At 38.5% G+C, this 15845-nt stretch overlaps 1 protein-coding gene across 1 annotated transcript in view; it reads left to right on the top strand.

Annotated features, from left to right (window-relative positions):
- Positions 1-1483: 1483 nt before the first annotated feature.
- The window catches only part of LOC144452321 (small ribosomal subunit protein mS37-like), a 44936-nt gene continuing 30574 nt past the window's right edge, over positions 1484-15845 (top strand). Inside the window, exon 1 of the mRNA XM_078143395.1 lies at positions 1484-1637. Coding sequence (XP_077999521.1) covers positions 1505-1637 — 133 coding nt within the window. The 5' untranslated portion in view covers positions 1484-1504. The remainder of the gene's footprint in view (positions 1638-15845) is intronic.

Raw genomic sequence — 15845 nt, 5'->3', positions numbered from 1 at the left:
TACATACACTTTAAAGTAATGAAGTTTAAAACGTAATTTACTGTACCAGTTTTCTATGTAATGTTCCCCATGCAAGCTGAGACACCTCCCAACAGGCACTTGTTTTCCCGAGATATATAAATATCAGAACGTTTAGGGACCGGTCAGTTTCTTCGGCCGGGGGGGGGGCGTTGGATTTGTAGGGGGTCACCTTGTTTTTGAAATTGGCAGTGGGGGGGGGGGGGGGGGGTCATGCTGTTTTCAAAATTGTGGGTGGGGGGGGTCATTGTGTTTTGGATTGTGATGGAAGAAAAAAACCCTTTTTCTACAATGGCTTGTCTGAAATGTGGTACATGTAAATATTTGTTCTTATCCCTTTTTCTTACATCAATTCTTTAATATTACTTATTAGTTCAAACATAATATACATATACATGTATTACCAAGCTACCACACTAGTTACGGAACATGTCGTGTAAATGCTTGGCTGTTTCACAATCAGTGCTTCACTTATATTGCACTTTGGGGCAAAAGTCAACTTGAAGTTTTCGTAATGGTAATCTTCATAGATAGTTTATAAAAGAAGTTAATCTAAATTGTTCTACTTGTCACTATGAATTTGTCAGAAGGGATTAATACACTTTCTAGTTTGGACACTACATGTTATTACCAGAATACAATTTAAAAACTCTATAATATTGATGTGTATAACCAATATTGTATGTGAAGGGGGTAAAATAACATATGTTTCTGTGATCGCGCAAGTCCGTGACTCACCGTACCGCGAGATATAGTACTCACCGGGAGATATTGTCTGTATCTCGCGGTCCGGTGAGTTATAGTCTATATCTCGCGGTGATACGGGGTATGAGTGGACTTGCGCGATCACAGACGCGTGTGTTATTTTACCGCTTTCATATTTTAATTAGATATACACGTCAATACTATCGATATTTTATTGTATTCTGATAGAAACATGTTCTGATACATATCTTGGGAAACAAGTGCCTATGCCCCTCCGCGGCCTCCCCCATCAAATGAGCATCCTGAGCCTGAGCTGCAGCGGGGCGTTATTAGGGAGCCTTCAGTATTTACAAGTGGGAGGAATCGGAGGGTGAGTCACATTTCACAAACCTGTCCTTTTGGGAAGGGTCATATTTTGCGCTACAATGTTTGGGGGAGGGTCACATTTTACAATCCGTAGTTTTGTGACCAAGTTTTACAAAATGGGGCAAAAGGGCAGGTCATTTTTTACAAATGGAGAAAGGTCATGTTTTACTTAACAGAGAATGTGTGATTTCCTCCGGCCTTCCCCCTTATAAATACTGAAGGCTCCCTTATTATTTCTTGTTTGATTGTTTTTTTCTGATGTTATCGTGATAGTTCGAATATGATATGAGACTGAACCTGAGGCGCAATATGAGACTGGCTTCATATTCTTCATATTGGCCTCCAATGTGAATCTGATTCTGAATCTGAGACCAACTTTACACTCGTATATAACTCGTATAGCATAAACATAAAAATGCCGAGTCCAAACTCAATGCTGTGGAGAGCTCGAATGGCTGTTCCTGCCAACATACATCGACCGAAAGTAGCAGTCAGTAAAAAACCAATATTGAAAGATGAAGTATCCAACAAGAGTGATAATAAAGGAAGTAAGTGCCATTATGTATTATCTCAGACCACTACAGTGGTCTGAGATCTACAGTCTACAGAGATCGCGGTCGTGTGTTCGGCTTTAATTTACATTGTAATTTGTAAAGTTGGTAATTTTGTAGTCAAAGTCTGGACTCGATTCTGGCATTGTCCTAGCCTGGCCCCAGTCCCTCGGGAAATTATTTTTGTCTCACAATCTTGCGATGGTTTGAATTTGTTATTCATCACAGATTTTGGGAAGGAAATTTGCATATATATAGTCGAGTCTGCTGACAGGCGCCGGTCACGAGCACGTCGTGCTCGTACCCGGCGCCTGTCATGAGTACGTCGTGCTCGTGACAGGCGTGACCTTTGACATCCATTAAAGGCCCGCCTTCCCTATATAAGCGGCGAAGGCCCTTTGTGGTCATTTTGCTAAACAATAGGGACGTGGTAACAACCTAGCAACAGCTCCTGCTAAACTGTAGTTTTGCGACGAGTATAAAGTTGGCGTCAGATTCAGATTCAGATTCAGATTCAGCTAGCGTCATATTGAGCGTCAGATTCAGCGTCAGATAGCCTCAGATCCGAAGACACCCGACGGACTCAATCAAACCTGAAATAATACCGTTGAGACGACAGGGAAAGATTCTGCTTCACAACCTTTTGATGGAAGATGGAATGTCTCTGCTTGCACAATTTTAAATTCAAATTTTTAAAAATTACATACGCAAACTTAGCTTTTACTGACACCATGTACATTATTGGCAAAACGTATCAACCAACAAACATACAGTGGCTGAACTTGGGGCTATCAATGTCTCGGTTGCAAGTATTTCAACTCTATTTGACATATTTTTCCCAAATAAAAATTGTGCAAGCAGAGACATTCCAACTTCCATCAAAAGGCTGTGAAGCAGAATCTTTCCCTGTAGTCTCAACAGTATTATTTTAATTTACTGATAGTAGATAAGGCGATGTTTGTAGGGCGGAGTAGCCACTAATGCGAGAACCTGGGATTGAAAGCCGGGGCTTTAAGACGTGTTTATGTTTCGGCGTCAAATACACGTTCTTATTACCTTTAGAATTGATCGCTCAAACATCAGTTCTCAAAACTGTTAATTTACGTTTTGATAGTATCTGTTTTTAACAACAACTGCGACTTCAGCCGCGTACACATGTGTACACTGTCATGACCACATGTATGATGTATTACACAAAACACGATCCATGTGCAACGGGTAAAGGTACATGTAGTTAATCTAAAACAACTAAAGTTTGTTGCATCAATAACATTCATTATTGTGAAACTGGCCAGAATTGAAATAAGATGGTACACTATACTGTGAGCATGAGCAAAATAGCTTGAGGAACAAAAACGTGAGGAAAAGTGAACGCATATTTCCAATGGGTCAGTCAGTAAGTATATTACTTCTAGTACGAGCACACATGTTGACGTCGACCTGCTGTATTACAATGTACATACGTAGACGTGTTGTTCTCAACTTTTTAGGATACATGTGTACTCAGACCACTAAAAGAATATATACTACAATGTACGATGAAGTAAATTGAATCTTTACAACAACAACAACAATATAACAACGTTACAAGGCGATATAGAAAAGCTGGTTTAGGTTGAAAAGAAATACAAATACACCATACATCATGTATGTATCGGCTGGCAAACGATATGTAACCCCAGCTCCATCATGTCAGTTTCACACTTGCTCACGATTTATTTAGACATTTTTTGAAAGTTATGTGTATTCAGGGTATGAAGGCAATAATTTCAAAGGTAACCAGAGCATGTTTTCCATATCAATACACATCGATTCTGTAAAAATCCTGAACCGTCACAACCACGTCCGCTGCGGCCAAGTCTGCTGACAGGCGCCGGTCACGAGACACTCCGATATATACTGTAACAATCTTATTGGCTGGGGTTGTTTAATTGTGTTCTATGTTTATTTTGATTATTAGTCCTGGACTTAAGGATTGGGTTCCGTCCGTCCGTCCGTCCAGAGCAATTTCTTGGAGATGCCTGGACCGATTTTTCAAACTTGGTACAGGGGCAACATACAATAGCATACATATGCACATCAATTTGTTTCATGATACGATCCAATATGGCCGCCTAGTAGCCATTTTGTTTTCAAATTTTCCCTGTCTAAAGCCATAACTCAGACACGCTTGAACAGATCTCATTCAAAGTTGGTATTAGGACAGTGTTCTATGACATACATGTGCATATCCATTTTCGTCATGACACAATCTGATATGGCTGCCTGGCAGCGATTTTGTTGGCGCAGTTTTCATGTCCAAAGCCATAACTCAGACATGCTTGAACAGATCTCAGCGGGGTTGTACTTCCATGATAGTACAAAGTTGCACTTATAATGAGGTCAGTATTTGCATATGAACAATGGACACATTCGAAGAGTTGCGTTAGCCCTTTGTGTTGCGCCTCTTCTTTCGCCAGCACTCAATTAATAAGGTTGATATTTGCATATGAACAATGGACAATTTTTAAGCTTAGTGTTAGTCACTAGAACACTTTGTGTTGCGCCACTGCTATTGTGAACGTGCGTTAACCCGGCGTTAACCCGCGCTAGCTAATCGGAAACTTGGGTTAGAGCTGTACTGTAGCTCAGACATGCTTGAACAGGTTCCCCCCCCCCCCCCCCCCTGTACCCGACCCATCCTTTATTGTTGAATGGTTTATTCCATCACATTATCTTGAAGGGTAGGCATGTCCCATGTCCAACGAGGAGACACAACATGAGTAGGCATGTTTCATGTCCAACAAGCAGACACAACATATCTAAGTCTGTTTGATTTAGGTTCACAAGTGTTGCTTGATCAGAGTAGTGATATCAACGAAGTGACAACATAAACTGCAAGTTCCTTAAAACCCAATCATAGCGGGGACTATGTCATTCTCAATGACGTGTTATTATTATTATTATTATTATTATTATTATTATTATTATTATTATTACAAGTGAAGGGGTTTAAATATTATATAATAATAAAGCATTGTGTGAGAGACAATTTAGAAGAATGGTGCCTTTTTGTCCTATTGTCAATAAAACGTATCCGTTTGAGCATATATTAGCTATGCCTGCTCATATTTGCTATTTGCTATGCCGACTGATGTTTGAGGGCGCCCTTTCACAACTTTATCTGTACATTCTTAATTCAGCATTCAATTTGTGAGAGTCTAAGGGTGACCTTTTTTTGTTTCTCATCTCCAGTGGAATAATCAGGCGGGGCGGGCGGGCGAAATAAAAAAAAAAAAGGGGGGGGGGGGCAAGGAAAAAAATCTGTATTTTTTCAGTTCTATTTTCTGTCGTGTCAGTCTCTCTACAACTTCTTTTCTCTTCTCTTTATTGAACTCCTTCTTTCCTTCATTTTAGCAAGGTTGACAAGTCCGTAGAACAACTTTGTAAGAAGATGAATACTTATCATCCTGATGGGTGTATATCTGTAGCCATGAAATATTGTATGATTTTATCAGGAGTACTAATACATTCGTCCTATTAATCAAAGTGGCATTGACATCGCTTATAATTTATTCAAATTATCCAATTTAAACTTTAGTATGTAACTTTTGAAACACTTGTGTGATTGTCATCAGTGTACTAGAGGCATGTTCATTTATACATATCATTACTTCTATGAAACATTTTTCTTCTTTGTGAACTTGTCAAAATAATCCACCAAATAACATGTAACCATTTCTGGAACTCGGAACTCCTTTGGGATTTACTGTTTAAAAGTAATTAAAAGTAATAATGTAAACATTGGTAACATGCCATGCAAGTCTTGCAGTACAGTATACATTATGTGTCTTCTGTAACTTGTAAGTGTTATTACTAATGATACCAATAGGCAATAGCAAGACGTTGTTGCATAGTGTCGACACTGACAAATTACATTCAAACATTCCAATGCTTAAACTATTTAAATCATCAATCACTGCTCCTTTTGAGTCATTTTGTACAATTTTTGTAATATCCATGCCTAAAACCTGTGTTTATGACACAATAGAAGCTTGTGTAATTTGTCCCTGATGATACAACTGATTTAAAGCTAAAAACTGGTCAAGAAATTGTTTTTTTGAGGAATGCAGTATGACTTTTACCAATTTTAAGCATAATTTTGAAAATGATTCTGAGCATTACATTGCAGCAAAATGTACGCGCGACGGCATTAATTTCGAGCCCTGTCCCTCATCAAACCTAAACGACTTCAGCCATGAAAGACACATGCTGCTCCGACGTACATGTAACTACACATTACTCCTTAGAAAAAGAAGGCAATTAAGATTATGTAATTTTAAGAGAGTATATTATATATTGTTTAGAAAGATTGGACAGCCAGGTAGTCACAATTTTTAATCTGAATATCAATGAATAGCAGTACTCAAATTTATAATTCCTTTTTTCAGACAAGGACAAAGAACAACTTCAAAATAAGTCACAGTGAACATATGATTGAATAAAAACTGTGAGAAATCCTAATCTTGTAACCACGTGTTTCATTTTTAGAACTGTTAGTACACTGCTGTGTTTATCATTCCCTCTTCAAATTCATGACGAAGAAAAACGAACATTTTGAAGAAAAGTACCAAATGTGAACGAAAAACTTACAAATAATACAGTCAAACAAACTTTGAAATGATTTATTTTTCATTAATTACCGTTACTGGCTGTGTATAATGATTTGGTCCTGCTATATCAAATGACAGCATTAGTTACATACTGTAAACTTCATACGGAAAGCTGACATTACATGTAGGTGTCCTTGAAACTCAGAAATCTTGAACTAAAACTATCAACAACGTCAAAGTTATTATTTTTTTATTTGCACAACAAGTTCAATCTTCATGTCTGACTGGGCGCACATGCATTGGCCGTCTATAGTGGCCATGCCAGTGATCACGCATTGATTCAGTGCCCAACATTTACATGTCACTGTCAACATCATGCAACACGATCCCCCAACACAGCTTTTTCGGAATCAAAATACACATGTACTCATTTTGTTTACATTAATCTGACCCATCAACAAATGAAAATCACAACCTGTCCCATAAATTTGGTTTACTCAGGCTTCTGAGCTGTGGCAGATAGATGTTCCGATTTCCAGTAGCAAGTTCAGCTTTTCGCACATGTCAGTGAGTAGGTCAGAGGTCGCGACAGTGATAGTAGACAAAACATGTGACGAGAGACGTCCATTTCGACGTCTCATCTCAGAGACTCCCTCTACTGTTTCAATTTATAGATAAAGTTTATCAAAGTTGATCTTTTTGTGGCATTTTTTATGTTAACAATAGAACTGTGCGTTGTCACTGTATCTTATATAATGTCAACAAAACTTTCCCTAACAGAGTCAGTATACTTCTTGTGGGATTGACGTCAGGGCCTGGACTTAGATAATTTTGATGTCTGCCGTAAAATAAATGTTCCAAAGTGATGCAAGGTTGGAAAGTTATTGCGTCATTTGTAATTTTACGATGGGGGCCCAGGGAGGGGTTGGGGCAATGTCGCAAGGTCGCCTCGGCAGAACACTGGTCTAAGACGCCATGAGGAACGTTTGATGTTCGTTCGACCCTTACAACCTTGCTGTGTTGAACTCAGGAGTTGGTCGGAAATAAAAACAGGTTTTTTTCTGATGTCGGAGCTGCAAATTAGGGTCGGTCGGGAGATGAGAAACAGAAAAATAAAAGGGTCGCCCTAAAATATAATAAAAGTAATTTCAAAATTGCATGTCAGGAAAATAAAAAAGTGAAAGGGTTTATAATGACGATAAAAAAATAGAAGGATGAAGTTTATACGTCCCTGGTTGAACCTTGTCGTAGCATATGAATTCAGAGCCATGTTTACATGTAAACACACCCTGTCTCATGTCTTCTACCTACAGCACACTACTTTCTAAATATAACATGTCACTGAAATGAACCAAGTGGAACATTCTAATTCCTGATTATTGTATTCTAATCGAAAGTGATCTGATATTTTCGTACTCGCGAACTTACAGAAATCGGATGAGAAAGGGCTTCACGAGAAGACAACACATGAAGCAATGTAATAATGTGGGCGGAGTTCACTGATCATGGATGGGTTGTCTCGGAAATGTCCTTTTTTATGTGTACATGTATGTACTCCAAAATGTATGGTTTTCAAAGTCGCTGCATCTCTTTGATTTGTTTCTATTAAGAAAAATACGGCAGTCTGGTTTTCAATGGCCACATCAGTATCGAACGAACGCAAGGTCCCCCTTTGAACTAGACGTATTATCATGTGCCGTCGCAGTACAATATACAATGATTACTCACAGTGTTACAGCGAAGTGGCTAGCTAGCCTCACAAATAGCAAAGTCATCGGAAATATTGTCGGATGTACTATCTCTGTTGATAACTGTGTACTCACTTTTTTTAGCGCCGCTGTCAGCGAAAGCTGAAAGCGTAGCTTTAGGTATAGGTTGGTATAGAGTATAGTTTTAAGTGAATCATAGGTGTCCATCAAATTTTTATATTTTCATCATCTCCGAAAGTAACAGCCAGAATACTTCGATATTTGGTGTGCATGCTTCCTGGGGGAGGCTATTCAGATTTGTTCATGCCAAGTTGATCTGTGCCATTTTCAATTTTTTATGAATTTTTTTTCAAAAGTGATATTTTCATCATCTCCTCGAATACTACTTGTCAGATTGCTTTGATATCTGGTGTGTTGATGCACAGAGGGTAGCTTACTTAGATTTGTTAATTTCAAGTCAGCACGTCTTCTTTTCTATTTTTGATGATTTTTTTTGTAATTTGAAAAAAAAATGAATATGTTAATGAGCATTGTGATCGACGCCATATTGGAAATCAGACCACGGGACTTTAAGTAAACTGCCACTTTTCAAAAGACACTATTGACGTCAAACAAGCAATGTAATATGTGCTATAGTCATAATTCTACGCATTGTGCGCCCAAATGACAAGCGTTTGTTCGAAACAGGGTTGTAAACTTCAAATCCAAATTCTGCACCCCTTCTACATAATCAGCCAGTCCGCAACATCCTCATTTGCATGCATCGTGTGCATCTAATCTATCCTTCAGATCGCGACCATTACTCTTTGAATGGCTGCTCACAGGCCTTATTTTGGGGTATTTTCAACTTGCCGTAACTTTCACTAGAGTCCACCATTTTAGATACTGTAAATGCCTAAACCTCAACTGACATCTCTTCTTTTGTAGCAGCAACACAAATTTTGGCATTACATTTAGGAATACCGATTTTCCGACGAATTCGGGACACATACTTGAGGCCCTGAAACTTCGACCCAGTTTTTCGCTCATTAGTAGTTTCCTTAATACGGACCGGAAAGTTTTTACAAATTTCATAAAAAGGTGGATGTTTATGTGTTTTAAATAACTATGGCAAGTAAATTTAGTAGGATCGTTGTGTAACGCTCTGTTCAAGAATTTTTGGTAGAAAACGACTGATTTGACTAGAAGCTGAAGCTGACCTTGTTTGACCAGGCGATTTTCCACAGCAAGTAGCAACACAAGTAGCAACAAGTTCTTGGTACTCACTAAAATCACACTTCAGACCCACTATAAAAGTTTGATGTTTTCAGATAACATGTAACTTGTGATTAATTCTATATTGTCGTGCAATTTGGAGTGACAGTGAACCAGAATGAAGACAACTCATGTAAGGAAGGCATGCCTAGGCATGCGGTTGAAGTTATGCAAGAGCAGTCTCACTGCCAACTGTGAATCGACCAAACTTTGTTTATTGGCCGACAGTTTACATGTAAAGTTAAACGACATGAACGTGTCTTGCCATTTCCAAAATGCAAATATTTGGCAAGTAAAAATAATTAAAATAATTACAACTTTAATTTGGCTTCAGACTTTGCATTATGTTTTTCGTATCTTTCCCCGTTTTACATGTAATTTTAAATCCGAAAAGGTTCTCTCTGGTCATGTCAGTGCTTACATACGACAGGTGGTGCACAAGTCTATATTGCTGACTTGACTCTAAACAAATAGTAGGGACAATTGTCAGAATCGAGTCCCGGATTACTCCGTATGCAAGCACGACTAGTCAGTGATCATACCGGACTGCTTTGAGTACGAGCGAGACCGCGAGGTGAGGCATGTTGAGGTATTTTGTTGAGAATTATAAATATTGCGAAATGTCAAGTACAAGGTTTAAATACAATGGAATGATGAAAAAAAATTGGCTGAGTCTGCTGACAGGCGCCGGTCACAAGAAACTCCGTAAATTAAAATATCAGACGATGTATGTATTAATCGCCATCTTAGTTTCCGTACGGCGACAATTTCAAGTACCCGGATGCACGAGGGACTAACCCGGAAGCAAGTCGTTGTCAACCATACGTTACAGTGGTAACATCGTCCGAGAAATCGCTGCGTTCAGAGTGTCATTATTCACAGAATTGTTGTTTTCCAGTGAAAACCCGTCTTGAATTGTATTAAACTCCAACAAATGAAGACATGTCAAGTTATATTTTGAAAGTTGTATCGCTAGTTTGAGACGATTTTCTCACGTACTATCGAGGCTTACTTTGACTTGGACCTTACTCCAGTTCAGCGGGAAGTTTAGCCAGTCCGATAGTTCTTTCTGGTTTAGTTTACAACACTTTTGATCACGCAGATTTTGTTATTGTGATGAAAAGAAATAAAAAAAAGATCACTTCAACCATTTCGTTGTGTTTTCTTTGTGAAAGGTAATCGAACATGAACGAGTGTTACCACTGTAACGTATGGCTGAGAATGACTCTCTTCCGGGTTAGTCCCTCGTGCATCCGGGTACTTGGGATTGTCGTCGTACGGAAACTAAGATGGCGATTAATACATTTCTTCCCTATATCTACTACAACTAGTACAATTTGAATGTTGTTGACTTGGTAAATTTGTTACAAAATTGAAATTCAAATTGCCTCAAAATTATTTTAGATCCCTAGTTTATTTCATTCATCATTAAAATTTTCCAGGGTTAAAGCTGTAAGACACTGGAATTATTTATAGCCAACCTCAAAATCCTCTTTTTTTTCTTTTTCTTGTGTGCATTTCCCAGTCATTTGTTTTCTGAGATTGTGTGCAATTTTTCATAACAGTAGATTTTTTAAATAAAATGGTGACTATGGTATAAAAGTACAATACATTACCAACTTTCTGTGTAAAATGTGTTTTATAGTCAGACATCATATGAAACCACTAACCACTTTTTACATCGCTAAAACAAAACTGCATAGTGAAGAGCTGAAGAACTGAACCACTTCTACATGTTACCAAAATTAAAAATAAAATTAAATAAACAGCAGAGCTATTCTGACCGATAGGTCGCTTGTTTAATTATTTCCTTTTCTATTGATTGGGTTCATTACCATCCACACAGCAGCAGTTTTGTCATCTTTCAAAAAACTACCCATGCTTACACTGTGTGTCATGGTGCCGTATATCGTCTACCACTATTTTTGTCTCGTAAAATAAAATAAAATTTGAACATGCTGAAGAGAACTATGGCTAGGCATGTCTTACAGTGCTAATTATTGTTTTATTTATTTATTTATTTATTTATTTATTTATTTATTTATTCATTTTGTTTTGATTTTTGACGTGGGAGTGTGACATATTCACTGCACTGTGCTATGTCCATATGAACGTGTTTTCGCCGTGATGTATGTAATTTTCCAGGTAGACACAACAATGGCAACATCATCGTTGCGTCTTTTTACATTGACTGCGTCAGTGGTACATGTTATTGTATCAGAAGAAAAGCAATCAACTCTCGGTAGTCTGCTTGAAAGCAAGACAAACAATCCGGACTACGCATGCATTACAAAATATTTGCAATGCCCCTTTCTGTTTTTAAGTCAACTTCGTGTAAATTTTAGCAACTTGTAAATTACTGATTATTCCTAGTCGTTTGGCAAAGTCATGTAAACAATAGCCTAGTGAATTGGTTGCTATCATTGGCAATCTCGCTTGTATATAATCATGATAATGTGTGTAACTGCACCGCTGCATACGTGTATACACACATAAATGCAGTGCATGTGATAAAAGATAATTTCTACATTGTATTACATTCTAGTGATGTCAGTCACCTTGCGCGCGCAGAGTATAACAGTCACCATCTTTATCACGCGTACACTGGTCAGCAAGCCTCCCGACTGAGAAATTCTGGATAATAATATCAATATTCCTGTAACAATCGCAGATACCGTGACCGTGACACATATTTCCAACTATATTCAAGGTCAATAACATTGAAATTGTCATGAGTCTTGCACTGGGACCCGGAAATACGTACGTACGCATATACGCACATCATGTTGGCAGATGAGTTGGAGAATTTGAAGCAGACAATATTTTAGATAAAATCCCAGTACAAACAATAATATACAGTATGGAGTCAATGATCGTGTCAACTTGTATTCAAATGTATGTGTTCACATTTGGAGATTTTGTGATGAAAGACTGAACCAAGTTGTGAAGATAAGAAAACATTCACATGGAAGCGATTCCACCCTAAATTGGTAATGAGCAGAATTGATTATTTTCTGACAAGTGATAATTTACAGTCAGTAATAACTGGGGCATCGAAAGTACCGTGGGTATGTTCAGACCACTCGGCTGTAGTGTTGTTAATGAAATGGGAAGAGACAAAAAGAGGCCCATCATACTGGAAGTTTAATAACACTCTCCTGAGAGATTCAGATTATATTGAACTAATGGAAGAAAACCTTACACAATGGACAAGTAATCCAGAGTTGCTTGACCCTGGGATGGAGTGGGACTGGGTGAAATTTAAAACTAAAAAGGTCTGTATGGAGTATAGAAAAAGAAAGCTAAGGAAAGAAGAGAAAAGATTGATAAACTTGAACATAAAATACAGGAAATGGAGGATTTGTTGACAACCGACCCCAGACCCGAGATGTCTAAGTTCCAGAGAGGAACTTCAGATGGAAATGGATCATGTTACAGAGAGGTGTATTATCAGATCAAGATGTAATTGGTATGAACTGGGGGGAAAAAACAACAAGTATTTCCTAAGTTTAGAGAAATCTAACTGTCAAAGGTCACAAATCAACACATTGTTGTCATCAAGGACACTGTGATCGTTGGTAATAAAATGCATAGATACGTCGTGCAATATACTACATTAGTTTTAGTACTAATACAAGTAAATGTACTCGTAACAGGCACACTGTTCTTAGGGCCAAAAACATGATTAGTATTAATAATGAAATGACATGTACCACATCGAGTATGATTGCATGGAAATGAACCAGCATTAAATTCCAATTCATGTTGTTCTGTATGGACCACCATATCTCGAAGACTGGTATCACGACGCCAAGCTGTTAATGGTACTTCAGGAAACAATGAATTGGTAACCCTATTATACTCCGTTCACACTAGGACCTATTCTCCATAGAATCAGTGACTTAAATTAACTCTGGAGGTAATTTGCGTGTGTGAATGGTCGACTCCGGAGAATCTGTGGATTATTTTACTGCGGAGGTTTTGGTCGATTCAGCTCCGCAGATCCTCCGGAGGCAAGGATTAGCTTGTATTAAGTTGTAGGTGTGAACGCTTTACGTCGGTGTAAGCGCCCTCAATCGGTGTATTACAGTCATTGCACTAATTTCCCCGGACAGCAAATTACCGATGTTGCCAGCTAATTAGTGCGCAATATTGAGAATTCGATGACAATTACCGAGCCACATGTTTATATTGTAAACTGATGTCACCGCGTACTTAGGCCTTTCTTGTTTATTAGAACAGTGGTGTGTAGCACCGTGGGTGAAGTCATAAAACTTTGTCCAGAAGAAACCATTTCATGTACTGGTTATAAGTTGGCATAAACATATTTGTATTTATATACTCAACTTTACTATCACACTTTGGTAAGCTTGCTAATCTTTATTCAGAACCACCTATGTATAAAAAAAACCATTGAAGTCGGCAACAAATCATAAATATTGTTATTATTATTGATGTACCACACCACATCATCCCTTCAATGAATCGGCCTTCCATGTAACGTTTACGTGGTTCACTCAAACTATGTCTTATACAGACTAACTGCAATAACTGTAGCGTGTACTGTGATTTTGGGGTTCTTTCCTCTGTTTTTGTACCTTTTTCCGTTCCGATGTTTGACTGGAAGCAATCCCTACAATTTCTCCAGCGGTAACGCAAATGGCCGAGGTCACACTGAAAACGCTGTTTCAAAATGTTGCTACTTTTAGGTTTTCCTAACCGTCGAATTGCAGAGCCAAACTTACGCGAAATATTATTAGGAGGACGAGACTCATTAATTTGCTATTTCAACCACCTTATTGCCCAAAATTTAACACGTGTGAGATACGTTTTCGTTATCTGAAAAGATACCTTATGTTTAGCACACGATGTCTTCGCCACCGTATTTACTGCTATCAAAGAGGTTGTTGCCAAGATAGCACCGTAATTTGCGTAAATTATATTCTCTTCAGATTTTGTGGATTTCCTTTGTATTGACTCTCGATTATAAGTTTTAACGGTACATTTAGGCCGACATGCGAGCATCACAGCCATAAAAGTTCAAACGCTGTGAGCATTGGAGGTACATGTATCTGTGAATATATGGTTTGTGTAAAAGTTGCTATTGATGTCTACATTTTAGGTACTTGTCCTCAGGTTTTAATTTTACGATATTTCCATCTTGAAGTTTTTTTACTGAGACTGAATGTGAATGTACTCGGAAAAGTAATGGGGTGACTGGGGGAACCCGTCCCTTTTTACATGTGCAAGTCAGATGGCGTCACGTAATTAATCTGCAAATAAATGCAGCTAGTTCTCAACATAACGTAATTACATGTACGTACAGTTAGTGTTCGGTAGGATTTTTTTTCATAGCAGACGACTGATGTGCAAAGTGAAATTGATAACATATATTGGGTCATTTCACCAGTGCCGTAAGTGTTTGGAAGTTGAGTATTGCGTGAATCATTTTTGACTTTTTTACCAGTGAATGTCTACGCCACACTAATTCCTCTGAAGATTGTTCGGTTCAAATAAATTAAAGTAAAGACGATACAAGATTTGATACTTACTGATATTGTTACATGTACAGTAACAGACATGCACACAGTTCCCTATCCCCACTGCGTAGTGTTGTTTCGATTGATTTAGTTGTGGAGTGTCTGAGGGTCCAGAGGTCTGGTCCCCCATGTTAACGCAATAGGGTAGGGATAATAAGCTCCTCACGGTGCTATATGTTCATTAGCATGATGTAGTACTATGCATTGTATCAAGGCTGGGTGGGTGGGCGGGCGTTTTCCCTCCTCCATGTGATGTGACATCTGGGTGTTTGGGTTCTCCAATTATATACCCCTATCTCATGTATATTCATATGGTCTCAGCCAATCACTACGTAGTGTAGATAGTTCCCTATCCCCACTGCATAGTGTTGTTTTGATTGATTTAGTTGTGGAGTGTCTGAGGGTCCCATGCCCATTCCCTATGTTTCTTAGCTATTGCCCACACATATACCAAACACTCTACTCCTCATCAATCATTCCACTATTCACACTGTACTACCTCCATGTAGAGGGAAATGTTATATCTATTTTATTGCTTTATGTTATAGTGTACAGTAGCTATGATCGGGTCACCACATATGTACGTGGCCTTGTGATAACTCCTCTGTCCATCCCGTCTTCCCGTAGCGCATGTTTTTTTTTTTTTTTTTTTTTTTTTTTTTACACACGGCTTATCAGTTATAAGGAAAGGCTTGCGATGCTCCTCTGAGTTCGTTGCAGTGTCTAAACGTGTCTTGTATTTCTTCGAGTGTGGCGTCTTTCAGTGTCATTGCTGTAGATGTAGGTAGCATAACCTTTGCCAGTTGCATGTAGTATGAGGCAGTTTTTCGAGATTTCCAACCATTGTGTTGCATGATTTCTGACATTGGGGTGCCTGAAAGTGCCAGTGCAATTGCGCAAGAGCTTCTAAATCCATGGATGGTTTCTAATTGGAATATGCCAAGCTTTCGTAGGTATGATTGCAGCCTCGCATTTGCCGTGTTTGTGGTCATCGGTATGTTAATGACTTTCTTTTCCCTATTGGTGGATCTAAATAAGAAACCTGGTGAAAGGATAACACCGATTGACATACTAAGGTCAAAATATTGACGGATTGCCATGACTGGGCAT

This window comes from Glandiceps talaboti, chromosome 22, assembly GCF_964340395.1.
Source record: "Glandiceps talaboti chromosome 22, keGlaTala1.1, whole genome shotgun sequence".
NCBI classification, from domain to species: domain Eukaryota; kingdom Metazoa; phylum Hemichordata; class Enteropneusta; family Spengelidae; genus Glandiceps; species Glandiceps talaboti.
This window is presented reverse-complemented; position numbering and strand designations above follow the sequence as displayed.